Source organism: Stegastes partitus, unplaced genomic scaffold (genome assembly GCF_000690725.1).
Source record: "Stegastes partitus isolate 25-593 unplaced genomic scaffold, Stegastes_partitus-1.0.2 Scaffold314, whole genome shotgun sequence".
In the NCBI taxonomy this organism is placed as follows: Eukaryota; Metazoa; Chordata; class Actinopteri; family Pomacentridae; genus Stegastes; species Stegastes partitus.
In genome coordinates, this window is record NW_007578045.1 from 68,546 (window position 1) to 96,063 (window position 27,518).

The following is a 27,518-nucleotide window of genomic DNA, read 5'->3' on the forward strand; positions in this document are numbered from 1 at the left end:
ACTGATTTATGTATTTTCATAGCCTGGGGAAGTGTTTGGAAGGTATTAATGTGTGAAAAGTAGATACTGTTCAAGCTTATTGTTTAGTGTGCAATTATAAAGCTGTGTGTAGTAACAGCAACTTTCTTCCAGCTTGTCCTATTGCATTACATGGGTTTTAGTCTTGTTGCTTTCTGTAGAGTCGTAGGCACCACTCTTTGAGCATCAAATTGTCTCCAGTTTCAGAGAAAGTGTTCATGCGGGCTTACTGTTCCCCTCAGTCCCCATTGTCATGGACTACTGAGCACTTCAATTAGCATATGCCATGTCTTCCTTTTCTTTCTGCTGACTCCGTTTGACTGTCGAAGCCTGAATTGTTAATAAGATATTGACAGGTGGTAGCTTTAGGCCTCAGTGGGGTGAACTCCTCCATCCTGTAGTTTGAAAAGTGCACACATGGGAGCTACAGATACACACCAGTAGCCCCTTGCCTAATTGTTAATCATCTTTCCGTGACACTGATGAATTAACATAAGTATAGTTTAAAATGAAGTTCGGGAGCTTAGCTGTGCTGGCAGCAATTAGTTTTATCCTAGCTGTCTGTTGTTTTTTTTTTTTTTTTTTTTAGATGTGCAAGGCTTCCAGGACATTTATGCAGTGACTGGTGAAGGTACAGTTTTGCCTGTAGTGCAGCGTGAAGACAGATCCCAAGAGTGAGCTGCCATTGCTCTAAGCATTGCTTATTGAGATGAGTGTTAATTAGTTTTTTGGTGAAATTCTTCAAATCCCTACCAAAAACCTCCATAGCTGAATGCTAACTTCATAATGTTCAGATGATATACTGTGTATGTTGTGTAGTTTCAAATGGTTGTCATTTTTGTTGACAGTATTTGCAATAGTAAAAGCAAATAACAGGATCTAATCCAGACATATTTTGTCTGCCATCCCATGCTGGACAAATTGCCCCAACACAAAAATTGGGGAACATTTGATCTTTGTGCATTACAGCTTTTCAGCACTAGTTATCAACTTGCCCCTTGTGTTAAGATTTTTGCACATTTGTGGCATTCTTTTACCCAGCTTCATGTAGTCACCTGGAGTATCCTTCAGTCAGGAATTCATATATGTGCTGAGTACTTGTTGGCAGCCTTTCATTTACTTTTCTGTTCATCTCATCCCAAACCATTGCAACAGAGTTTAGGTCCAGGACCAGGTTCAGCGCTGCACTTCATTACTTTCTTTCTTGGTCAAGTAGCCCTTACAGAAAGTTTCTGGAGGTCTGTTCTTCTTTTCATCGGTCTACTTTAGTTGTCGTGTCTTTGCAGCAGCTGCGACGGTGAAGACCTGACTCATGCAGTCTCCTCAGAGCAGCTGCTGTTAAGATGTGTCTGCTACTTTTATTCCGGTAGACATTGATGAGGCCTTTAATCTGAAGCCCTATAAACTGGCTGATAAGTCTAATGAAATAGTGTGCTTAGCTGACATCAAATATATTTTTATCAGTGCTTCTGTGGTGGCTACATAATTTCATATACACTGGTTCAACCTTTTGATGTCTTCTATTTTCTTGTACAATACAGGAAATAGTGAAAGTAAAGAAAAATGAGTGAGAAGATTTGTCAAAACTTTGAACTTGTACTCCATGATTGTACTGTAAAGTGTCTCTGTCCCACCACATCTTTCCTCTTTCCTCGCTGCAGGATGTTCCGCTTGCGGGCGTTGTCCGCAGTTTCGGTGGGGCTTGCGCAGTTGTCCCGGCGTTATCACAGCGGGGCGGTGCGAGGGTCCGGTCAGAGGAGGCTGATGCTGGCAGCCCTGGTTGGTGTAACTGGTGTGTCTGCTAGTGCTGGACTTCTTTGGAAAAGGTAGGACTGGGTTCTTTAATGCACTTTTATGGTTCTTTGTACTACTGACAAAATAATGCTTAATTTCTGCTTTAGTCTGTCAAAGGGCATTTTGAAGCAAACTGATTTGTAGAGACTGCTGTTATTGACTTGGGACCAGTCTAGTGTCTAGCTGACCTGTCAGCCAATGTCAGCTGAGATTTGCCCCTGGCCCAGTGTTGCCTTCATCAATGTCTCATGACTGGATATTAATTTTTCACATGTTTTTAAAGCTGCTTTTTATGGATTTCCTGCCACATCAAAAATATCCCCCTGATTGACACTACTCTCTTTGTAGTGTGTCATTTTTTGTCTTACATCATGCATTTCAAGCTGCTCTATTTGGTGTGGTCCCTCATTAAATGAAAAGATCTTAATGTATATTGAGTAGGCTAGAAATTGCTTGCGGTGCAGTACTCAACAGCAGTTTGACTTTAGAGCACACGCCAAATTCGATTCCCCAATTCACGTGTTTTTATGACTATCCATTACTAACCAGTCTAGTGTTTAGTTAAGGCAAAGCAGTAGAGAGGGTGTTAATGTGAGAGCTCTATGGGGAGAGAATGACTGGGCTGCAGGAGGCAAAGTGATGGATGGTGCCTCAGGGCATTTGAGACTGATGGGACGAGACTGTTCCAGGCCTTCACCCCAGGCTTCATTCTCCTTGTGTCTCATTAAACTGAATTATTCAGCCTGCCCGAGACAGACCCAGCTATTTATTATTATTATCCCAATTTTCAATTTAGTCAGAAAAATGGTCAAGTGGGAGTTTGCCACGGTAAACACCTCCGCATTGCACAGAAAAGTAAAACATAGTGCAGTACATAACCCTTTTACTGTCTGTGTTAAGTGTGTTTAGCATCATAGCTACAGTACATGCCTAGCTGCAAAGCAACTAGTTATACTTGCTACTAGAGTAAAATGCAAATGCATCGCAATACGTCACTGCGTTGCTCAGTAGTAGATATATGAGAATAAAACTGTCTCTTGAGCTCTGATTTGTTTTCTGATGTGTTTCTTTGTTACAAAACTAGAGCATATGCAGATGCAGGGTCGTCTGTTCGACACGCTGAGCAGCCAGGTGGAGACGAAGCTGAATTTGTGAGAGACGCAGACTCCGAGACGGAGTCGGAGAAATCGGTGGAGCCCAGCAGTGGAGATGAGGACGCAAAAGATGAAAGTGGAGAGGGGAAAAAAAAGAAGCCACGCTCCGGGTTCCGTGACCGCAAGGTAATCAATAAACAATAAACATTCAGCCATTCAGTCAGTCTCCTATTTAATTCATCTTCAGGATGGTGTTTTGAAAGCCCCCCAATCAATGTCCAATATGCAAACGCTAGAATATTTTGACTAATTATTTACAGAGACACGCAAAGGTAATCAGCATGCACTTCTGCCGTCATAAACAACAGGAATGTACCACCCGTACGATTTTATTGCTGTTAATTAGGAAGCAGATGACAAAGGACAAACAGAAGGAGAACAAAGGTACTTGGATACCAAATAAACACAGTTTGTAGCTGAGCGTATTACAATCAGAAGACCAAGATGAAAAACAGTGGAAGGCTTTCAACAGAAGAGGCCTTTTTGTTTTATTTTTTATAAAAAGTGATGCAATGATACAGGTACATCAGCCTTGTCGTAGTAGCAGCCATAGTCTTAGTGGTTTAGCTGCAATGAAATTTTACAGAATGTGTGGTGGGAACTGAAACATTAAGCAAAGTTTCTGATTTATGAGGGGGTTTTTTTTGTCCATCTGTGTGTCTTTTATGAATACATGCCGGCAATAGCCGAGGTAGAAGGTATTAGGGGTGAGTGCAATATCTCAGGAGCACCTTAAGGGAATTTATTCAAATTTGCTATAAAAGTCCACTTGGACTCGAGGGTGAGCTGGTTGGAATTGGGTGGTCAAACGTCAAGGTCGCTGTGACATTACGTTCGTCCCATTTTTGTGAATTGCCTGGGGGAATTTCACTTCATAGGGCACAAATTTCCCCTTGGACTCAAGAGTGGACTAATAATAATTTGGTGATCGAATGTTCAAGGCACTGTTACCTCACAAAAAACATTTTGCTCATAACTCAATAATTCATAGACTAATTATGACAAAATCTTACACAAGTCTAATAGAATGAAATGAGAAAGGGTCAACTTCACTGTTACAACACAGTGTTGTACAAAAACTGGCCATTATTCAACTCCACAACTCAGAAACAGAAGGGGAGATTGTGACTTTTTCATGTTTGGGTATACACTGAATCACTGCTGAATATTGGCTGACAACCTTGAAACTGTGGTGATTGTTTTGTATCTTCTGTGCTTCTGGGTTAAAAATATTGGTGAAGCATCCACGTTTTAAAATCTGTAGCTTCTTTGTAACAACGTTTATATTTGAAGAGTTGTCTGCTGTCATGGCTGCAACTTTGTGATCAGAATCAGCTTTGTTGGCCAAGCATGTAAACACATAGAAGGAATTTGACTCAGTTTTTTTCTTCTCTCTATGAACTTAGACACTTCAAAGTCTTCACCACATATATTCTGAGTCTGGACAGACACTGATGTTTACTGCAGCTTCACTGGTTGTCTTGGCCTTGAGGCTGTAATTCTGTTTTTTTTCTAACTTCTATTTAAAGGTGTTTCGGACCATCTGAGGAAATCAACTCAAATACAAAATTATGCAGCAGCTGGGAATTTGTACTCTAATATGTATTTAAATTTCAGTGCCTTCACCTTTCTACTTTTAAACTGATGACCACTTTTTTTTTTTTTTTTTCTACCACTTCAGTTTCAGATGTTGCACAACAATATGAGAACCATAAGGCTGATGTAACTTGAATTCCACCCGCTTGGTTGTGTGTGTGTTATTTGTAATGAAAAGAGAAATTGTAAATAATTGAAAGCTCAGAAGAACAAACCTCAGTAAGGGTGATGCGGATGCTGTAAATCTGAGGAGATGAAAGCTTGAGAGAAATGAATGACAGCGCATCTCAGGATTTTTGTCAGTTGGACTCTCTGGCGTTTTTATAAAACTGTCCTAAACCCTCTCATCTATACAAAGGTGGTTGCCTCTGATGGGGACATGCTCCTGATGATTTCCCCAAAGACCATTAAGGTCCGCTAAAGAGAGTAATCATAGCTGCAAACAGACTGGAGTTCGATCAGAGCCTGTGCAACTCTCTCACACACACTTTCTGTTATCGAATTGAACTTGATAACAACCTCAAAAAGTTGAAACTGTGGAATGTTTTTTTTTTTTTCCTCCTTTTTCTCCTGGGAGTCTCTGTAGTGTACACAATCGTTCACTGTCACACAAAATACCCGCTTGTGTGGAACACAGCTTCTAAACACACCGCTCTGGTAATTTACCAGCTATGTCGCATCTGTTTGAAACTTTCTGCTGAAAAATAGTTGACATTGTCAAAACAAACACTGATGTCGTTTTTGTGTCTAACAGTACTGAATAAATCCGTCTTGTATTTCCTGCTAGCACTATGATATGTCAGTGATGCCATGGTGATAGTTTTGTGTTCTTGTTTGTTGTGTCCACAGCTTTATGTGGCTACAGTAGATCAACAGTCTATTTTCATGTTAACCTGTCAGTCAGACTGACCCTGAAAACACTTGATTTCCTGTTTGGACTGTGTGTTAGTTGAGTCAGGAGGTTAATATACCTCCCCATCAGGGCTGACAACTGACTGCTACCTGCTTCTTTACTCTCGTCACTCCTTCCCTTCCTCTGCATCATCTTAACTCTCCTTCAGATTACTTACCTTGCTACACGCATACTTGAAATATTGCTGGTTCTTTGATCTTGTTGATGTTTAGTATGAGGCTGATGCTCATACCTAATGTATGGAGCTTGTGTCATTAATTGTGCCTCCCGTCTGGTTGACAGGTGATGGAGTATGAGAACAGGATAAGGGCTTACTCAACTCCAGACAAGATTTTCCGCTACTTTGCCACGCTGAAGGTCATCGGCGAGCACGGGGATGCTGAGGTTTACATGACGCCTCAGGACTTCATACGCTCTATCACACCTAATGAGAAGCAGCCCGAGAGTAAGTATCTTTCTCACCCTACACCACCTTTGCCTAATCTTTATGCAGTGACATATTTACATATTTACTGGCATACTCAAAATCATTTTACTCCCTATTTTATGTGTTTGGAACTGACGACTCAAGCTAAATCTAATCCTGCGCTCTCAATTTTAGTCCCAAATACACCCTGAAAATCTTGCATGTGTGACAGTACATGCTTGAGGGTTGTTTATGGTCATCACTGTCAAGGGTGAGATGTTTCCAGTTAGAGATCATGTCACTCCGCAGGCAGAGCATTACCCAACACCCCTTCCCCTGTGTTCTGTCCAGCTACAGGGACACTTCACACACGCCTGGCAATTCTGGACTTGTGACAGTTCGCGGTATAACGATACCACTGACTGTGAAATATGGAAGGGGGAGGGGTGAAAGGGCTGTCTGATCACGCTGAGTTGAGGGACTCACGACACAGCAGTTGCTATATCAATTAACGGGTTTAAACCAGAGCAGATCTCATGCGTCACACATGGAGCCAGTAAGAGATATTTGATCTTCAGCCATGGGAGGGCTGTAAAGGCAGCAAGCTTAACTTGGACCGCACCATTCTTGTCTTTATCGGTCATAATTATTCAACATGAAAATGTAGTTAGATTCCTGTGACATTTTATTGGATGGGAGTATATTAGCCTCCATCACAGACTTGCGGTTGAACTCTCAGAATGTGAGGGTTGTTACTTCTGGAGCATTCATTCACAGGAAAGGAGTCAAGCCAGCAGTTAACACCGCATAAGGACTTATCTGGGCCTGTCACGTCTATACTGCCTTTCCTGCTCACCTCGGTACTTCCATCTGTTAATCATATTCAAGACTTCACCTAGCTTGGCCCCCAATACTTAGTCTGTGCCCTCCTTCCCCATGTCATGAGTCCCCAGCTCTTCATTTCTTTATCTTGCCGTTTGCCCTCCCAAACTGGAATTAAACTAATGAAGAACTGAGCTCTGCTGCATAAGCGAAGGTTCAGCAAAGCCGATGAATGAGCCAAGAGAAACTAGAGTTTACAGCCATTTCACTCTGTTCTCAAAGCCCTCCAACTAAGTAAGCTTAACCAACAGACTGCCATATCAACTAAATCTGAGCTGCTGATAACAAACTGATATATTAGTCTGCTTTTAGTATTTTAATGCACAGCTGATTTTCCGGGCCAGAGATGATGAATTATCTACAAATGTGATAAATTACATATAAGATGGTTTTATCTACCCTTTCATTTTGAATTGTCCACTTTGATGGGACCTGGAGATACAACGAGAGAATAGTTAGAACAACTGCATCCCAGCTGAGACATGGCATAATACAATTCCCAAACCAGACAGTGTAGCCTCAAAGGGGCTAATAGTAATGGTGATTCCAGGTGTTCTATGTCAAATTGTGAAGTAAAATTGTGAGTTTTATGGTGCAACCTAATGGCTAAAATGCAGTTTGGTTTGACTCCTGGCCAGATAGATTTTTGCTGCATGTGATTCCCCTACTGTATTTCCCTCCTTTTTCCATCTATCTTTACTGCACTATCTTGAAAAAGGTAAAATGCAAATTAAATTAAAGGTAAAAAATGAATTATGTGATTTTTATGACCAGGATGTTTCTCCTAATAAAATTGGTGTTGGTTGGGCAAGTTGTGTTTATTAAAATTTGGTCAGAAGAAGGCAGCTGATTTCATGTCAAAGAAGTCTTGAAATGGGACAGACGTTGTTTGTTCATGAAGTGTGGGCTTTAGTTCAGCTATCCAGCTCTGGAATAACGACTCTCTGTTGATGGTGGTAATTGACCTGCAGTTAAATCAGCAGAAGGCTATTTGCAGAGGTCTTGGTTATGATTAGGTTTCCTGTAATGCTGATAAAGCCAACTTCAAATAAAATTATGATATTCACTTAATTAGTGTTTAGTTTAATAAGATTATAATCCAAGAAACTCTCCCTTAAATTAATCTTATTTAAGACTGCTTTGACAGGTCAGTCTTCTGTGTAATGTGAAACACCTTGTGTGACTTTCGCCCTGTATAGCAATGTATGCTTCGTCATATAGCAGATGGGAGTCGCTGCCTTACACAAGATTGAGAAAATAATCACCTCAACCAGGGAAATTTGTTGTTTGGAAGGTCTGCTTGTCTATTTTACCCCAAATTCATGTCCTCTCCTCACAACTATATTTGAGTTTAGTAAATTGTGGGCAAAGTCACATTTTATCCTTCTTGTCCTTGCAGAGAGCAGAATTGTAATAAGCAACAAAATGAATTAATGGCTTTTGCATAGAAAGACATGACATACAAATAAACCGAGTTTAATAGACTTACCGACCAGTGCACAGTAAAAGCTATTCATTTTCAACTTGTCTATAACTGCGCTTCACTGAGGTGATTATTAGCACGATATAATGACATTGATTTATAATAAACCCGGACACATTGTGACACTCATTTCAAGCTATACTGTATATGAATACACATAATAGATACTGTTGATCTTGGTTTGTGCTGCTGACCTGAATCTATAAAATATATCCATGTTTGAGAACTGTGTGGTAACTGATGATCTGGACTGTCGAAGCTGAATGCTGATGATTGTTTATTTTAAAGAATTGGCTAAATGGAAATGCGTTGCTAATGACTATTATTAATCTCCAGCACATACCATTGATTACCAGAGGTTCGGTAATGACAGCAAGTAAATATAATTGCTCTGCTTCATGCCAGACATACATCTTGTTGCCACTGTGTGTTGAACTTGTTAGAATATTGTCTCATGTCTCTATTTATTTCTCCCTGTCTCTTTTTCAGATCTAGGCCTGGATCAGTTCATTGTGAAACGCTATGACGGGAAGGTAAGAAGTGGGTGTCTTGGTGGTAAAGAAGATTTATCATGCATGTCAGAAGGAGGGGGGTTTATAATTATTGCTTAGTTTAGTCTTTTTGAAATAGCGATTGAGGGATATTGTAAATATATTCTAACCTAAATGAATATTTAATTTCCTCAGAAACCTGTGGGCTAATAATGTACTATGAGACTTTCTTTTTTTTTTCCCACTACACAGCTTGCTAGTTTCCTAAAGGGGGTTTATTCCCACAATGACCAGTGTGAAAAAAAAAATGTCTTAAAGAATCAGTTCATCCAAAATGCAAAATCCAAATTTTCTCACTTAACCTCAATTCCCTGTAGTGGTGTCTGGCCATTCAGATAATTTCAGTTTTATGTTCTGAGGTTTTGAGATATCTGCCTCTGAAACTTCTGTCGCTACCCCAATACAATGGAGGTGTTAACGTGCTGGAAAGCACTGGAAAGCATTTAGAATGACGTATTTTTAAAAAAAAATAAAAAATAAAAAATAGTAAGTGGTTCTAAGTAAACTCAAAATTCAGAAAAAAATGCTAAAATTATTAAATACCTTTTAGTAAAGTTATTTTTTCATAATCTTATCAGAAATATTTCTTTTTTATTTTTATAAATGTCTTAAAACCAGAATATTGATTCTATTTTCGTACAAAAAAGATAGAGGAAATGACATCTGCACTTGATAATCAGGCTTTATAACTCCAGAATACATTAAAGGTTTTATCTGTTCATAACTTTTGGTATTAAAATATGCCTACACAGGGAAAGAATTACAAATGAGGTTATGAAGTGATAGTCTTTTTTTTTTTTCAGTGCAGTAGTGTGAATGAACATGAAAGTAAAACTGAGACATTATCTCTAAAAGAAAAATAATCAGCATCAACTCACAGGTCAACTTACAAATGCTTATCAAGACATTTATGTGTACACTGTAAATTCACTAAAACTGTTGATTAGATCATTTTTTAGCATCTTTTTTTTTTAAACCAGTTTATGTGTATCTTTTGTTAAATATCAGTCTTTATAAATTTTATATTGTATAAAAACACTGAAATTCTTAAGTGCCATATAAATCTAGCCACTGCATTCATTCATTTATCTTTCAGGCTGAAATGGCATTGAAGGAAGTGCTTTAGTGCAACTAGAATTATGTGCGACTGGAGATGATAAGTCGTTGTCATAGAAATAAACACATTTTTCAGGGACAGTGGGGATGCAGCACTGTAAAGGATGGCACATGGAAAGAGATAGTGGAGAAAATGGAAAACACATTACATTCAGCAAAGAATACAGGAATGAATAGCAAAAATCCACATGCGACTGATAAAAGCGCTAATGTGATAAATGTAGCTAGTATTTCTGGGTTATTTGGTTGTTTGTTTGTGTATTCTATTTATTTCTGTTGATACCTAGTAAAATGTGCATAAGTTAATTTTATATTAAAATATGCAACAGTGTCAAAGATGATTTTAAAGTGGAAGACTGTGTTTTTCCACTGCACTGTATATTGTGTACTCTATTTTTCATTGCCTGTGTCTTTGCCTTTGGTCTAGCTTTACTGTCCTCTTTGCCTTTTGCTTCTGAACTAATAGTCTGAATCATTTGCTTTCCAAATATTGTTTGAGCTCTAAAACTTTAGAAAAGGTTTTAAAGGGCAATGAAAAAAAGAGATGTCTTCAACCTGTGGACGGATCCTTTAACCATCTGCCTTTCATCTCAAAGCATTCACTTAATTAAACCTAGAAAAGCATGGCTCTTTACCAGAGCACCTCCACACTTAAGAGGAGCTGGAATAAGAACATGCACAAAGTGAGCCTGCTCGCTGTCTAATGACCTTTTTAAAGACAATGACAGCAGGTGAACCTTAGTCCCCATGGCCACAGATTGACTAAAAGGAGCTAGTCTGTGTGCTCTAAGTGATTACATTTCTCAAGTCACAGTCAGAAAAAAAGAAGCCATAAATAAAAATCGCCAACATCATTATTTTCATAACTGCTTTCCCCAATATTGATTTGTGATTATCACTGCCCCCTCATCAATTTCAGAGAGTATCTTTCACACCCAGTAGCCGACCATCCTCATTCTTTTAGTATTAGCTAATCATCAGCGTGATAATTGTAGTTTCTAACCTCATTACAAAATTCGTCTGGCCCCAGGTTGGTAGGAGTCTTTACCTAATTCCATATTATAGTCAGATGAATCGTACAAAGTCAGTGAGGCTGAAGAGAGACTGCAGTCCATTTCATTTCATGAGATTATTTTTTAACTGCCTTGACTGCCCTATCTGCAGTTCAGTTTTACCCAGCATTATGTTTTGTGAATGATTCTCCAGAATGTTTACTCGCCCATATTTCAAAAGTCTATTAACTAAAGGGCTTGGGCTGTACACTAATTAAAAGTAAAAGTCAAAATCCGTGGCAGGCCAAAATCAAAATGGAACAGTCTTCATTTATGGCCCTTGTCGCTTATGTAAATGCCATCCTTATCTGTAGGCCTCGTGTTTCTTTATTTGCTATGCAAATCTTCTGACACACGAGTCTGTCTGGTACTGTATTTAGCTTTGCTTGTCCCCTGAGATTTTGCTGCCATGGCCAGAGAGGTCCCCTCCCTCCCTGGATCTGCTCAGCCCCCTTTTCGCCCATAGATACGTGCCCCGCTCTCATTGGTTTAATGGGCACATCTAACTAGTCGGAGGATGAATAAACCACCACTGCCAACAAGCCATGAAATCTAGTTCACGCGAAACTAAAAACTGCAATGAATTAGACCTAGATGAAATGACCACGGCGAGTATGAAGGTGCAATATATGTAGTGTGTAAATCATGAAGTTGATGGAGGATGTGGTGAAGTCAAAAGGGATCATTTCAGCTGGGGGGTTGGGTGGTAAAGAACGATGGAAACTGAAGTCGATGGCAGAGAGCAGCACAGTACTGTGTGAGAATAACATGAGCGCTCTTTTAAAAGACCTCTGTGTCTCACTTCCCAGGATTTAGTTTAAAAATAGCCACGGCAACTCAGATTGTCACATACGTACTGTTTGGCCACAGTTAAGTGGAATAATAAGTACAAGTGTAGGTATTGTAAACCACTCACTTCATTCCTCTCTCCGCCCTCTCCTGCTGACACTAATTTGTTCCAGGTTCAGTCTGTATGCAATCCAAACATCACGTGCCTAACAAGGTTGACAACATGTGGCTAACAACTGTTCATATTAACTCAATCATTTTTTTCTCCATGTTTATGGGAACACTACGGTAGTCCTTAAATGGTAATACTTGTATTGACTCAACAAATTGTGACATTGCGCCTTTTCTTTGCGATTAATTCACTCCATCGCTGTGATTTCTTCTCCTACCTTTATCATGTGGGCATGCTTTCAGCAGCCGTATTGTTGATGTGACGTTGTCGTTAACTGTTGATTATTCTATCATGCTCTTATCAACCATCCTCTCTCATTCGCATAACAATTAATCCCTCCATTTTCTCTCTCTTCCCCTCCTCGTGAATAATCATCATTCTCAACTCCCCGTCTCCCATTTTTTCTCTGCCTCCCCCCCGAATTATTCAATCTACTGATCCCCCGTTCTCCTCCCCCTCCCTCCTCCTCCTCTGTCTCCCTCCCTCCCTCCCTCCCTCCTCGTCTCCTTCCCATTCTGCCCCTCCCTCTCTGCAGGACTTCTGGCAGGTATGGGGTGTGTGCCGAGCAGCATGTGTGCACCTGAATGAAAAACTGCACTTTGTAGTCACTACCTACTCCCTTCTTCTTCCTTTATACTTTTTTTCCCCTCTTCTCTCTCTGATGGCTCTCTATTTTTTTTCTGTCTTTTGATTACTTACTCTCTTTCTCTCTGTAGTGACATGGAGGGCATAGCTATTCACTGTTGTTAGTTCAGGGGAACGGCTAAGTAAATAGTTTTTCTGTATTTACCACATCTCAGCTATAGCAAGACCAGAGTCATAGCCTCAGTTAGGTTTACAACTGCTATGGACAGGAGAGCAGCCAAACTGTGCATTTAATATATACATTTTCTCAAAAGAAATCTGTGGATTGCTAGTAAATGCAAAATTTACATCTGACTTTACTCTGACCCTCTAAATCTGCTGTAGGATTTGTACACTGTCTGACATCACACCATTGGAAGCAGAATAAAGCACCACCACTGTAATTATGTATAATAAGCAGATTATGTCATGGTCATCGAAAGTATTTGTTACTAATTGACTGGTCATCAGTTTACCCACAGTGCACATAATCTAATAGTAGCTTTGCTGCTAACTAGGAAATAGAGCTGTTTCAGTGTTAACGACTTAAGACATTGAGGTTAGTGTGCAAGTATTTGTCACATCTTAATTTTAAGTAAAACTGCAAGACTGCAGTTTCAAAATTTCTAATGCGCACGTTCATGTCGGTGAGTGTAGATAAATGAGCCCTGACCTATAAGCTATGTCTGCTGAATGATCTGTCCTTTAAGCAGGGTTGAATGCCTCTGTCAGTCAGGATGATATGAAGATAAGTTAAGCGCAGGAAAGGGCAGGCTGCAACCTGTTCACCATATAATTATCGGGAGTGTCATGAACTGAGGTAGACACGCATCACATTGTGTGTGCGCTCGTATCAAATAGGCAAACTCAAACTCTGTGTTGTTATTGGGCATTGTGTTGGAGACCTTCCCAGTGCCCTTTGTATAGCTTGTCAGAGGCAGCTGCATACCATGCCTTCCCTGCTGAATTATTGAAAGTGAAGACTATACTTTACCTCGACAGGGATTATTAAACGCTGCAGCACTGCTGCATAATTTATATTATACTAGTCAGTCCCCCAATGTAAAGTTCACACACATTTATACCTGAATTTTATGAAGAAAGTTAAGCCTTGCAAAGCTGAGATGCAAAGAGCAGCTACAATAATTAATTTATGGAGTATTGGTCCATGCCAAATCATAGAAGAGCTGTTCCCCTGCACTCCCTCTATCTTGCTTTACCAACACTTTTTCCTCCTCATCTTTTCATTTCTTCTAAGAAGTATCAGCTGTAGCTTTTCACATGCTTTGGCGCTCTAGCCGCTATCCCAGCATGCATTGCTCTATTGCCTGTGTCTCAAAGAGAAAGTAGCTGGTGGTGGTGCCCCCTTTCTGCGCATGGTGGCATCACAGGGTGGTTTTGGACCCAGGAAATGGCTCTCTTAGCTGATGTCAAGGCTGTATTGATGTGCTTGATAGCCTCCACAAATCCATCCTCTGGATTGTCCAGATGTCAGTGCTGCATGATATCTGTAGAGCATGGTTTAGAGATACTGAAGGCAGGGCTTGGTCTGTACATCTAAAATGCATCCAAACTGTTCCTACATGCTGTGGCCCTCTCTGTTTGAAAAGCCACACTGTCTTCAGCGTGACCTGCTGTGACTGAGCGCGGACACCTGTCACAGAGGGACTGTGGATGGGGCTGCTGCTGTGGAAACAAGCCACTTGTCACACCAACTGTTTTCATGTTCACCCTTTCTGATTTCACAGGGAGCTCTCAGGGGCCACTGTTTGGACTGTCACGGCTCTGTTTTTTTATTTTTTTAATATCCTCACACTATCTCCGATTCTCGTGTGCTTTCTGTGACCCCTCTCTTCGGTGTCTGGAAAACCTCACACTTAAACACACAGATCGTCTCTCTCTTTCTTTCTCTCTCTTTTCTAATCAATTAGAGGTTGGATTGTCTGTAAATTTGGTCAGCTAATTCAGTTCGCCCTTTCCCCTTATGAGACAGCTGCCATTCCTCGGCGAACAAAATGTGTTTATTAAGTGTTCCACATCAGCAGGCATTATTCTGAATGTGCTGCCTGCATAATTACAAGTTATTAACGGTACACCTGCTTTGTGGTTACCGCTGGGACCTAGAGGTAGAAAGCTAATTCAGTAATGTTCTCGCCACCTCCACACCTGCCTGCCCACCTATAAACTTGTGGTGTTTTGGTCCCAAGGTATTATATGATACAAGGTGAAAATCTTTTCGCTTGGCCGCTCTCGTGGTCATGTATGTGTATGTGTTTCCTGTGGCCAAATCCCTAGAACAGAATCATGGAATGTTTGCAGTTTTCTTTGGGGCTTTATGAGGACCATGCCCTAAATGTATGTCTTGCAGCACAGGGCAAGTGCATTTACACACTTTCAGCCAGCATTCAGAAATGTCAGGCTCAGACCTTGAATGTTTCTACCCACAAGCAGGTCATTCTGAGTTCCGTTTCCCCTGAAACTCACAATTTTTATTGTACCTGCCAAAGTGACAGTAACCCCAGAGCTACCACATCACACAAAGTGGCAGCAATGACTTAAAGAAACTGATTCATTTTTAATGAATTTCTTCCTCACATTCTCTCTGCCTTCTCAATCATTGTACCTTGTCTGTCTGTCATACTGTAGACATCTCCCTCTTTTTTTCCCGTCAGTTTGTGACTGCACGCTAGTAGGCCAAGGTCTGTTGAGATTCACCTGTGCAAAAGATGAGAGGTCACTCTGGGACAGGCATCACTCAAGTACATGCGCACTCACCACGCAGCATGGACAAAGGGAGTGGGAGCAAACTCCTTCTCCTTGCTGCCTCAGCTTTTCATCTTCAGAGGCAGATCACAGCCTAGACCCATAAATTCGTCTTTGTTGGGCCACTTAGAGGACACTGCGCAGACAATATCTTAGAAAAGTCATTTTATCTTTAGTGTGATAATTAAAATTTCAAAGTTAGAACAGTCCATGCGGCTAATATCACATTCTTTCATCATTCACTTCCCTCTTTTCCCCTGTTACCACGGTGTCTGCTGCTGCAGTGTTGGACAGGGTCACAGATCCTATCAATAACAAAGCACTGCAGCTGGTACAGTGTTTTTAGTGAGGGCCAAGTCTAAGTGGTCATCAGCTTCTAAGCCAGGTGCCTGGTCATCGAGTGATAGCATTTTTAGCATTCAAATATCCATGCAAGTGGATTGCAAAATAGTGTGCTGAATTATGTCTCATTTCAATCACAGTTGCTTCATCAGCTGCCTGTTTTCTTTTGTTTTGACGTGATGGCACAGGATGTCAGAATGTTAGCTCTGTAACCAGCACAGCTGTGATATGATTGAACCCATCAGAACAGCAGTGCCATATGGCTTATTCAATTATGTAAAATAGTTCATATTACATATGTTTGGAGTTCACAGAAAGCCACCAAATAAGGATGATTTATTACAGCTTTGATCGTGTGTCAGAGACATTTAAAAGAATCTAAAACTTTGTAGGCAGTCTAAGTTTTTAACTGTGTCACTTTTAATAGTGTATTTAAAAAGTGTTTGTTAAGCACTCATGTGAAATGATTAGAAGGAAATTTAGCCCTTGCATGCATGCCTCTGACTGTGCTTCACTTGGCTTGTATGGGTCTCATTTGTTGGCATTTTAAAACTAGGCGAGTTGAAATTTTGCCAGGACAGCTATTGGGCTGCTCTTTAGCCTAGTGGTCTGGAGAGATTAGCCCTGACCAAACCTGTAACCTTGTCTGTGTGTATATAGTCTCTCGCACTGACAGCGTTGCGCAGAATGCATAGTGTGTATATGACAGCAGTACATTTCACTGCCCTGCCGCCAGCGCCGTTCAGCCAGCAGCTCTGTCAGCACTGGGTTTCTGCCTCAGCTCACAGGCTAGTTGGGTTGTTCAGTTTGTCATCTGGACACAGCCCGTGGACTTGCCCATAACGTAGCTGGCACATGAAGACATGTGTGAACACATGACCCAGCTTAATATGGATATTTTAAAAGAAATCACACTCAAGCATACAAACCACCAGATCGCACACAAAATCAAGTGTTCGCTTGTAATTATTTTGTGTGCTGCAGCAATTAGTTTCACAGTCATTTGAAGATCAGTGCATTGGGAAAAATCCATGATGAGTGGTAAATACCGACCAGAATATAGTTGGGATCTTTTTAGTAATTTCAGCAGAATGTTTTAAAGGCATAATGCCCTCTTGTTTGATGAATCAGAACTGATGAAAAAGACTCAGTCTGTCTGTGAAATCGAACAACCTAATAGGGATGTCCTGTAGATAAAACTTTTTCTGTTTTTCTATATCCTATATGCATTTTTGTAATGCTGAATGGCTTGTTCTCGCAGCACCTAATATTGCATATCTTGAGTCGGGAGTGGAATCTTGCACCGGTAACAAAAAGATAGAGGATGAAGGGGAAAACTGCATGATCTTACAACACAGGCTCCATGGGGAAAAAGCCAATAAGGAACAAGCAGCACAACCTGACATACACACTTCCACACCTCTGTGTCTGCTTTAGAGAGTGTAGTGTTACATCATACACTTGTTAGAGAGATGTACAGTAAGATAGCACACAGTGTATGTGAGAGAGCAAGAGAGTGAAAGCTTTGCTGTCAGGTTATTGTCAGTGAAGAATGTGGTTACAGAGTAGGATCCTAAAGGAGAGAATTATGTTCATTTCTGACTGGGGCTGTATCAGGGTATACTCTGTGTTTGTTTGTTCTCTTTTTTTGTCAAATGAATGAGCTTTTTGGGTCCACTTTGACCATTACATATGAATTTGTTTTCTTTTTTCTTTGGGGGTATTTTTGACCTTGACTCAGGACACTAAAAAAAGTGAGCTATTATGCCTAATGTGCTCTGTGCCTCTGTTCAGATCATTATAATGAGGCCCAGTGTGGTTATGCCTCCTGTGTGCGTGGCTGTGTCGCTGCCTGTGTGGGCGTGCTTGCCCACTAAAATACACACTTGTGTTGTTGTGCGTGCTTCGTCTCTGTTTTGTGGACTGGCATTGGGACTCTGCCTCACCTCAGGCCAAGAGGGTGTTCTCTGCGTATAATTGCTGCAAACCTAGGGGCCAATACCAACCTCTTTTACTCTCACCACTATCACTATCACTTTTTGCTCTTTGTTTTTTCTATATGCATGCACCTGTCTCTTTCGAGTACCCTCTCACACTCACACCTGGAAGCCTTTAACTCTTGAAGTACAATTTTGCATTTTGGTATTGCTTTGTCTGTCACTTTGTCTCCACCAGAAACAGAGTTTGAAAAATAATGTTTTTCTCTTTTGACCTCCCCCTTCTCTCTCCCACTCCCTTCTCTTATACGTTGATGTTAATGCACCAATGATATGTGTCATGAAAGAAAAGTGTTTTTTTTTTTCACATATATATTTATTTATCAGGAGAGACATGAATTGGGGATAGTGATGCATTTTTATCAGCTCATATCAATTGTCCTTAGAAGACATTATGCAGCCTGTATCATATGAGGAGGGAGTCGGTTCATGGGGAAAGAATGTAAAAGAATTGCTATGCTATAAAGGGGGTTGGCACCAAATTTTCGTGTTCTTATGTTTTGTGCTCAGCATCCAGCTCTGGCGATAATACGTAATGGAGCTGCATCAATTCAGTTCACTTCAGTTGAAATGCTAATTGTAATCACAAACTCCAGAGACCACAAGACATAACTGAATCCTTAATTTTGAGTGTCATCCCCCAATTATCTTGTTTTGAACAAGATGGTCTATGTATGTGTGTGTGTGTGGGCTGTTTGCAACAATGAATGCACATGCGTGTCTTTGTCATTCAAGGCCCTGCTAAAGACAGCAGAGGCCACGATGTTCTCTAACAGTTGTTTCTCCTCCCTCATCCTCCTCTGAAATGGACCCCTTTACAGACGGAGGTAACTCCACGTGGGCCCAGTGTGGCCCAGGCTTCACCTCCCCTCCTCTTCCACCACCCCTTCTCTAGGCATGCTCTGTCCATCTGTTCGGTGGAGCGTCCTGCTAGTGGGACACTGTCTTTCAACTCTTTATCACTGAGTGTGTTGTATGCATGTGATTTAAGCCACACTTTCATGCAATGCTGTCAATATACACATGCTAACAGCAAAACATCAAGTTAACTGTGCGTTTGTGTGAAAGAGCGTTCAAGTCACTTTGTTTTTTAATGATTAATACAGTAGGTTTGTGTTACAGATATGTTTGATCAATAGTGTGTGTTTGTGCTACAGTCTCTCGTGATGTTTTCCCTCTCTTTATGTCAATTTCACACTGTGAGTACAGCCTCTGGTGGATAATGTGTTTTGTATTCGAACTGACCACAAACTAATTGTTCCTCACTGCCATCCTCACCTGCCTGTATGGCTTCATGTGTATGCAGCACTTGCATGACTGTTACTGTAATAACCTATATGTATGTATATATGTATATACATAACCATCCTTCTGTGCTGTGACTTTTTCTAATGTGTGTGTGTGTGAAAGAACAGTATGTGTGTAGATTTTTGTGCTTGAGCATAGCCAGTCTCTGATTGAGCTGTATTCACGGACACACACATACTTGCTCGCACACACACACATACACACACACACACACACATACACACACACACACTGTGCCACAGCTGTAGAAGCTATAAGGCTTGTGCTGAATAATGTGAAATGTTTTTAATATAACTTTTTTCCTTTTTGTGTCCTGGCCTCAATGAGCAGAAGATTGCCCAAGAGAGAGAGAAGTTTGCAGATGAGGACAGCATATTTTACACACTGGGAGAATGTGGCCTCATCTCCTTCTCTGACTACATCTTTCTCACCACCGTGCTGTCCAGTAAGTACATTGTTGAACTGTGCAGGCTGCCTAGAAATCAAATGGCTCATATGACTCATCTCATTCAATCCCACATCCTTTAAATCTTATGCATTGATCACAAATCAAATCCCTCGATAATCTCTTCCGTGTCTTCTTTGCTCTTGGCTTTCTTACTGTGTCAGCTAAGACAGAAAGTGAAAAGGAGTGAAATTTTTTTATATGATATTATAAACTGGGTTAAAGCAAGCTTCCTGTTCAGAATGATGTGATTCTGTCAAAGTTAATGTGGCTGGCTTCTTTGGTGATGTTGCATTTCACAGAATCAGTTTGTTTTAGCTGGTTCAAGGGAATAGATTGCACATTAATGCCTCTGCTCTGAATATGTCAGAGTTCGTGGTAATGAAAATGAATCTTGACTCTTTCCTCTCCAGTGACTAGTAAACTTTTATCCGCAGCTTAGCTAGACCATTTATTATAATCCGTTCATATGGAGAAAGTCCCCAGGGAAGTTTTCAAGGACAAGTCATTTTTAAGCAGACAAGGCAGGATGCATTATGGTTGGTTTCAATCCATTTACCATGGCCACAAAAGAGCAGAATGGAGGATATATTTTGCCTACCAGATGCACACATTGGTTCAATCCTCAGAGGGGTACATATATGTTTACAACTATTGGGCGTCTATGGCTCAGGTGGTAGAGCGGCTCGTCCTCTAATTGCAAGGATGGCGGTTCGATCCTCTGCCACAGTTAACATGTCCTTGGGCAAGACACTGAACCCGAGGTTGCTCCCAACGGCAGGCAGCTTGCATGGCAACACTGCCACTGGTGCATGAATGTGTATCTGCTTTCAGATGTACATCCTTTGGATAAAAGCATCTACTTAATGAATTTGTAACTGTAATTTTTGTGCGGTCTGAATCCTTTGTCAAAGAAAAGGTTAATCTTTAGTATTTCCATAAAGGTGTTGGGTGTTTAACGCAGTAAATCGTGTTAGTAGTCAAAATTACTGTAAAAATGTGAGCGTCAAAGAATATAATATCATGAAAGAGTTTAATGTTTCATAGATTATTATTTTGGTCTAGGAATTACACAGATAAGTCAAAACATTGTGACCACCTAAGATGATCGAAATAGTTAACTGATTATCTCACATGTTTAATAAAAGTCCAATTGTTAGAACCAGATGAACGGCTTGGAGCATCACAAAAACATGTGGGATGCTCTTGGGCACCAGTAGTGAGTACCTACCTAGAGTGGTCTGTGGAAAGTCAAACCATGAGCTAGTGGCTGGATGTAAGGGAATTGCTGGAAGAAGCCTGATCGGAGGCAGCTTCCAAATTATAGTGTTTAGGTGCTGTGTCCTGGAACTAGATACTACAGGACACCTTCAGAGGTGTTATAGAGTCCAGGTCTCAGCAGGTCAGAGCTGTTTGAAGGCATTCGAAAGGCTAACAGCATATTAGGCCGGGTTGATTATAGTGCTTTGACCCTCTGGTGTATATAGCCCTTGTATACGTAGTCCCTCAACATAATACAATCTAGATAACTTTTCAAAAGCAAGCAGCTCTGTCTAGAGATAATTAATTTTAGGAGTTATGGTCTGGATATTTTAATAAAGCAAAAAAATGAAGAGATGCAGTGTGTGTGTGTGGGTGTGTGGATGGGTGGATATATATATATACACACACACACACACACACACACACACACACACCTTAAATAGAATTCTGCCAGTGTAATTTATGGGTGTTGTATTTGAAATAGAAATATGGCTGTGGAGTAGTTATAAATGTTAAAATGACATCACTAAAACAAAATTTACTGACTGTGGTCATGTTGTCATTACAAGTAAGTACTTGTTGTCACTGAAGTGCAGAAAGTGTGCAGACTGGAGACAATAGAGTAAATATATCTTCATATATTACTGATGCAAATGCTGTATTCAAGCTCATACAGAGTGCAAAATCTGTTCTAGCGGTCCCACTGTTTGCAGAGAGTGGGGCCGATTGTGTCATAACTGTTGTGTGGTCGGATGCCTATTATCCCTGTGTGAGGCTTCGTCTCACCCCTGTGAGGTAAAGGCTGAAGAGCCACACAGCTGATGTGTAATGATGAGTCAGTATTGAACTCTTTAGCTTTTGTCTGGGTCGATCCACCATGACTGTTGTTTTCATATTGTGATGGATTGATTTGCGAATGTGTCTCTTTGTGTGGGTTTGCCTGCTGCGGTGTCCAGCTCCCCAGAGGAACTTTGAGATTGCTTTCAAGATGTTTGATCTTAACGGCGACGGGGAGGTGGACCTGGAGGAGTTTGAGCAGGTCAGACTGTTACCAGCAGCACATTCTACATGCACAAGACACACACACAAACCTGCACATAACATATTAAAGGAGACAGAAGCTCAAAAGAGCCAACCCACATGTTTGGACTGTGCTTTAAGAGCTCTGATAGCATCTGATTGCATTGCAGTAACACACACTGACAGGTAGTAGAGGTAGGTTCCTGCACTGATCTCCATCAATGTGACATTTTCTCAAAGAGACGAGATAAGTGCTGTGCTCTGTCATCTGTGTTAATGGGTCTGGGTTTATCATATACAGTCGTACATGCACAGTATTATTCATGTAGAGAGTTTTATTCTTATACCTCATTATCTACAACAATGAACAGAAGATTTTTTTAAAATAGTTTCAACAGCTTTGAAATATGGCTTAACATATTGCTCTGTATACATCAAGCCAGTTTTAGCCAAATCTCTTAGGCTGTTTATTGTTGACCTTTGTCTCATTAAATATTTTTTTCTGCGCACCTTTGAAACCAGAAAATAAATGACTCCTTGTAAAACCTATGTGCACACTCATCCTGACTGACATTTGTAGGTCCAGAGCATCATTCGTTCCCAGACCAGCATGGGCATGCGACACCGTGACCGCTCCACCACAGGAAACACCCTGAAGACAGCTGGCTGCAGCTCTGCTCTCACCACCTACTTTTTTGGAGAAGACCTAAAGGGAAAACTCACCATTGGCAGCTTCCTGGAGTTTCAGAGGAAACTGCAGCACGATGTGCTCAAACTAGAGGTAATGAAAGAGGAGAGTCAATGAGTGAAAGTAGAGAGGAAGATTCTGTGGAGAGGTTTTCATCTACTGATTTACTGTAATATGCGTACAATTATAATTCATTATTTTGAATGTCACAGCTCTTCTCCAAGCTTAAATCTTTGTCTTAAGTCTCTCTGTGCCCATTAGGGACTGCAGAGGAAAATAAACAACTTTCTAGCAGGGTGGAAGTAAATCTTACTGCCCTTGTTGCATTTGCTCCCATAGAACTAACAAGTAAACTAAAAAATATTTGAGTCAGGGGAGAAGCAAGGAGGCAGTGACAAGTGAATGTTATGCAATAAACAGAAGAAAACAATACTGAGGATGACAAATTCCCTTTGTTGATAGCGTGTCAGCACTGGTCAGTGTCACAATCCGAAACCCTTGACAGTTGAATATAAAACCCATCTTCTGTCTCCTCGGAGTGACACCATGCCTCTACGGTAACAACAACTGATCAGCTTTGTCGAGCATATGGGAATGCTGTTAATTAGCGTGGGTAGTGCCTGATACACTGAAGCATAATGGTCATCTGAAGCTCCAAGAGTAGGACTCCAATCTGAGCATCTGCCAGCGCTATCTGTCAGGCCTTAATGATAGCACAGAGCTCAGAGAAGTGAAATCATAATACCACAGATAAGGCTGACATCATTTTAACATGGGTAATCTTATTCCTGAAGTGTTTTTTTTTCCCCCTCTCATGTGTTGGGCCTTTTTTTTTCAAACTGCTGAGGCTACAGCTCACCTTAGGCTATATTTCACCATCTGTAGCCATTGTTTTTGCTGAATGTTTAACTCATTCCCTCTCTAATTTTTGTAACTCTTGTAATACCCCTAGTTAATGAATTTGCAATCTGGTTTCAGGGCATAATATTTAGATTTTCTAAAGGCAAGAGGACACAAAGAAGGAGAAAACGTACTGTCTGTGTTCGATCTGTATTTCCACACATCATAAGGCAAAGATCCAGATCTACTATCTAGGACTGTAATGGAGTTTAGACATCATAAAGCATAGAGACTTGATGGGTGCATAAAAGGTCACGTCACATTTGAAATCTCTTCTTCTGGTTTGGTTGTGTGTTGCCTGCTGGAAGTGCGACAAATTAACGTTTTGAGGGGTCGACACATTAGGAGAAAGAGGGGAGTGAGTCGTGTGGCTGTCAAACATCCTCAGATATAAATCAACTATATTGACCTGACACAGCCAAAGCCCAGTGTTGTTAGGCCATCCTCCAGTGGAACGTTGTAAAAAAAAAAATGCACATGCAAATTTAATGTCACCAATGCCAGCTCCAAGCATGATTCAACGTGAAGCCTGACATCAGTATTTACTGTTTACGATCTCCCCATGCCCTCCCTCTCTCATTAATTTGTTTGTCCCACTACATAGCACTCAATCTCCCTATGTCTCACTCTTCTCCCCTACAGTTCGAGAGGAATGATCCTGTGGACGGCAGAATCTCTGAGCGACAGTTTGGGGGTATGCTGCTGGCTTACAGTGGCGTCCAGTCTCGTAAACTGAAGCAGATGCAGAAAGGCTTGAAGAAAATGTTTAAGGATGCACAGGTAGATAAATCTGACTAGTTTTATTCATGCTTAAGTGGAAATGTGAGACATTTGATGGGTACTCTGTGGTTTTTATGGTGTGTGATGCGGTGGTGTGAATGTTTTAACTAATTGGCCTACATGGGAGGAGGTGTGACAGACGGTGTGTGCCTGAGGGGAAAAAGAGATGGTGCTGGGACATTGTGAGTGTTGGTGAGAGGCGGAATGAGAGGTAATACATCACTGGCAGAAGACAGCACATCCAGTGCCTGATGGTATCCACCTGACCGACACTGACTCTCTCCACTCACCACTATCACAATTTCATGAGACCAAAGACAGAGCAGCCACTGCTCAGCAGAAGAGCATAAGTTAATCCCTCATCCCTCTCTCAGCTTTTCCGTAAGCTCTCTCTCTGTCAGTGTCTCCATAGCATTCCTTCCTTGTCATTTACTCCTCACTTTGTTTTACTTCAGAATGTGCAGTCTATAAAATTCTATAGTCAATAAAAAGTTTGACTTGTTCTTCACCTTTTACCGAACGCAGCCACATTGCTTTAAGCATTAAGGCTGAGCTCAAGCTACATGAGTCCTAACTGATTTTAAAATAGGGTTGTATTGCACCTAAGGAGAGACTTGACAGATATTCTTTTCATTCTAATCCCAAACGGGCACACACGAGATTTGAAAATAGTGGCACACTGCAGGATGTTTATAAGATTACTATGCTGGAGGGAGCATTAGGAGGCAGTGTGCCACCTCACGTGAGCTCATGGGGAAGCAGATGTAAACAAAATGGAGATGGTGTCACAGCAACTTTACTTGCTAGCATTAGCCTCAAATGTTTAGCGCTGCTTGACAACAGCCAAACAACAGCAGTTCAAGAGATTTAGCACTGGATTTGTAAATTCTTCACATGATCAAATAATCTCTTCAAGATCCTGGACTAGATTTCTCCTCGGATTGTCAGGAGAGATGAAACAGGTAAATCATCCCAAACCTCATGCAGTGTGAGCCCAGTCTAAAACGTCTCCACTGGAACAGACCAAATGGGTGAAAAACCTAAAACTACTGGAGCTGTAAAGGGTTATGAAGAGAACTTCAGTGTATGTATATCTGTCTCCTTTTTTCCAGGCTTTTACATGAACTCTGGCTTCATGCTGGTTCTGCTTCACTGTAACGAGCTCCATTAGTCAAGTGACTGAAGTTACGCCCATGCATATCGTATCCCGAGAGGTGTCGCAGCAACAACGTGTCACATTTCAGTTTTTCACATTCCAACATTTCAGTCATCGCAGAGTAGTTTGTTATTAAACGTTAAAGCACCACAGATGTCAGACCGGGCTGTGATAAGAGATGCTTAAATACAGCGATTAGCAGAGAAACAAAACAGAAAGCTGGGCTGAGGCTGTCCCTCCCAGTCATGATAAAAAGATGAGGCTGGTGCTGCCAGAGTTGTGTCTCTAAGGAATTAAACTGCAGTAAGCATCTCTCACTGTCTTTCCCTCTTTCACCGTTTACCCTCTCTTCTTCCATCCTGCTGTCTTTCTCAGCGTTGGCATTACCTGCAATGCAAATGACTAAAGTGTTATTTACTGCCCGGCACCAGCTGCTCACTTTTCTTTGCAAATGAGCTCATCAGCAGTGCAGCAGCTGTGTGACTGTTTGTACTTATATACTGTATGTGCATGTGTGTTTTAGACAGTCTGTTTCCCTGTCCATCTATGGCACACTGTTCATCCATGTGTGCCGAAAGCTTCTGCCCACTTCCTCTTGTCATTTGTGTCACACTGCTGAGCTGCTCCCACAAAGGGCATTGCGCAGTCTCAGCTCTTGTCATGACAATATTTGGCTCATTTATCACCAGGTTGCAATACTCTAATGGCCTAGATAAAACCGAAGGAATGATTTGTACCTGCTTTGTCACTGGGTTTTCCACCCAGACTCGTTTTTTTAATGTTTTCCACTCTTGTGCAGGGCATCACATTTGAGGAGGTGGAGAACTTCTTCACTTTCCTGAAGAACGTGAATGACGTGGACACAGCCCTGAGTTTCTACCACATGGCTGGAGCCTCTATAGACAAAGGTACACCCACATTCGCCCTTTTCCTTTGACATTCTCTCGATCCTCCTAATTACTCCCCTTTAGACTTAAACTGTTGTCACTTTCATCCTCTGCCTTTCAGAGCTGTTAACACTCAGCCAGCCAGATCTGCTTCCCACATCTTTTTTTTTTTTTTTTTTGGCCTGGCTTTGCTCCCAATCCTTGCTCAGCCATTTGTCATCTGTTTGTCCATCCGTCCATTTATCTACCTTCTTTTCCCTTAGGCCTGCAGGAGTATGCATATTTAAATTTAAGAACCACTCATGCACACACAACAGATCACTTCCTACTTACGTTGCAGGATAGTGATGCCCACTGACACGTGCCAACATCATCAGTGGGCCAGTGACTTGGCTGACCCATCATTGAAGGGCAGCTCTTTCCCTCCTAAGCTCCAGGGCAATGTATTTAATCTGCAGGCTGGAGACTGGTGGGAGACAGGAAACAACAGTACAGTTATTAATTGAAATTGTAGTTCTTAGGATTATAGTCCTGATTGATTTGGGGACACCTATAGTTACAGTGGTAACGGCAGATATGGCATAATACTGCAACAAACACTAAGTGTAGTCACTTTGTATGTAGTGATACAACAGGAGAGCAACTTTTATATCTGATGACAGTAAGATATTGGCGTTCTCTGTACTATACCATGGAGTAAGTGCTGTCAGATTTTGTGTTGCACACAGTACACTAGCAGTTGTTCACACATTAGCAGGATACTTTGAAAGATTATTTACCTTACAGAGGAGATGGAGGTGTCTGTCACTTCAACTGCAAACTCTTAATCTCAACACCACGATTTTCATCTTAAAGTGGGTTTTCATTTTCATTCTCTGGTCATTGACTTAACCTCTAAAGCTCAGCTATGCGCATAAGTCACATGTTTAGAAGTTATTTCCATGAAAATGATTCGTCCCTGCCTCAAAATGGCTTAGCAGCACCTTTGCACCATTACTTCCTCTAGAATGTGCAGATGCATGAAGTCCTCACCTCTCTCTCTTCTTGCCTCTCTGCTCATTGTAACTGCACTACACCAGCTCACCAGCCACTACTTTGCCTAAACCCTGTAAATCTACTTTGTGCTACACAATGGTAAGCTGAATAATAATGAAGAATAGTTATCAGAAAGCCTAACCTTGCAAAGTTGACAGGATTGGTTCCTTAAGTTAGTCACATGTAAAACTCTGGAAGTCTGAATCCATGTTTTTCAGACTGTCACTGGTACACCGCACAGCCAAGGTGGAAGTACTCAGCCATGATGTTACATGTTATTTCACTCATGATATATCTTCCCGCATATAAAAACACCATATAGACATGTTAACAAGGTTTAAAAAAAAAAAAAAGTTTTTTTTTCTGTAGTACGTCCTAACAACT

General features: G+C 41.1%; 1 protein-coding gene across 4 annotated transcripts in view; it reads left to right on the top strand.

Annotated features, from left to right (window-relative positions):
* Positions 1-27,518, top strand: part of micu1 (mitochondrial calcium uptake 1) — a 34,090-nt gene that overhangs the window by 3,628 nt on the left and 2,944 nt on the right. The window contains exons 2-12 of one of the 4 annotated variants that reach the window (XM_008283450.1): positions 1,680-1,844; positions 2,897-3,092; positions 5,758-5,920; positions 8,736-8,779; positions 12,462-12,473; positions 18,474-18,479; positions 19,291-19,405; positions 21,625-21,707; positions 22,269-22,469; positions 23,919-24,056; positions 26,012-26,120. In XM_008283450.1, the coding sequence (XP_008281672.1) occupies positions 1,681-1,844; positions 2,897-3,092; positions 5,758-5,920; positions 8,736-8,779; positions 12,462-12,473; positions 18,474-18,479; positions 19,291-19,405; positions 21,625-21,707; positions 22,269-22,469; positions 23,919-24,056; positions 26,012-26,120 (1,231 nt within the window). In that variant the 5' untranslated portion in view covers position 1,680. The remainder of the gene's footprint in view (positions 1-1,679; positions 1,845-2,896; positions 3,093-5,757; positions 5,921-8,735; positions 8,780-12,461; positions 12,474-18,473; positions 18,480-19,290; positions 19,406-21,624; positions 21,708-22,268; positions 22,470-23,918; positions 24,057-26,011; positions 26,121-27,518) is intronic. The other 3 variants (XM_008283452.1, XM_008283453.1, XM_008283454.1) reach the window with 3 other exon arrangements.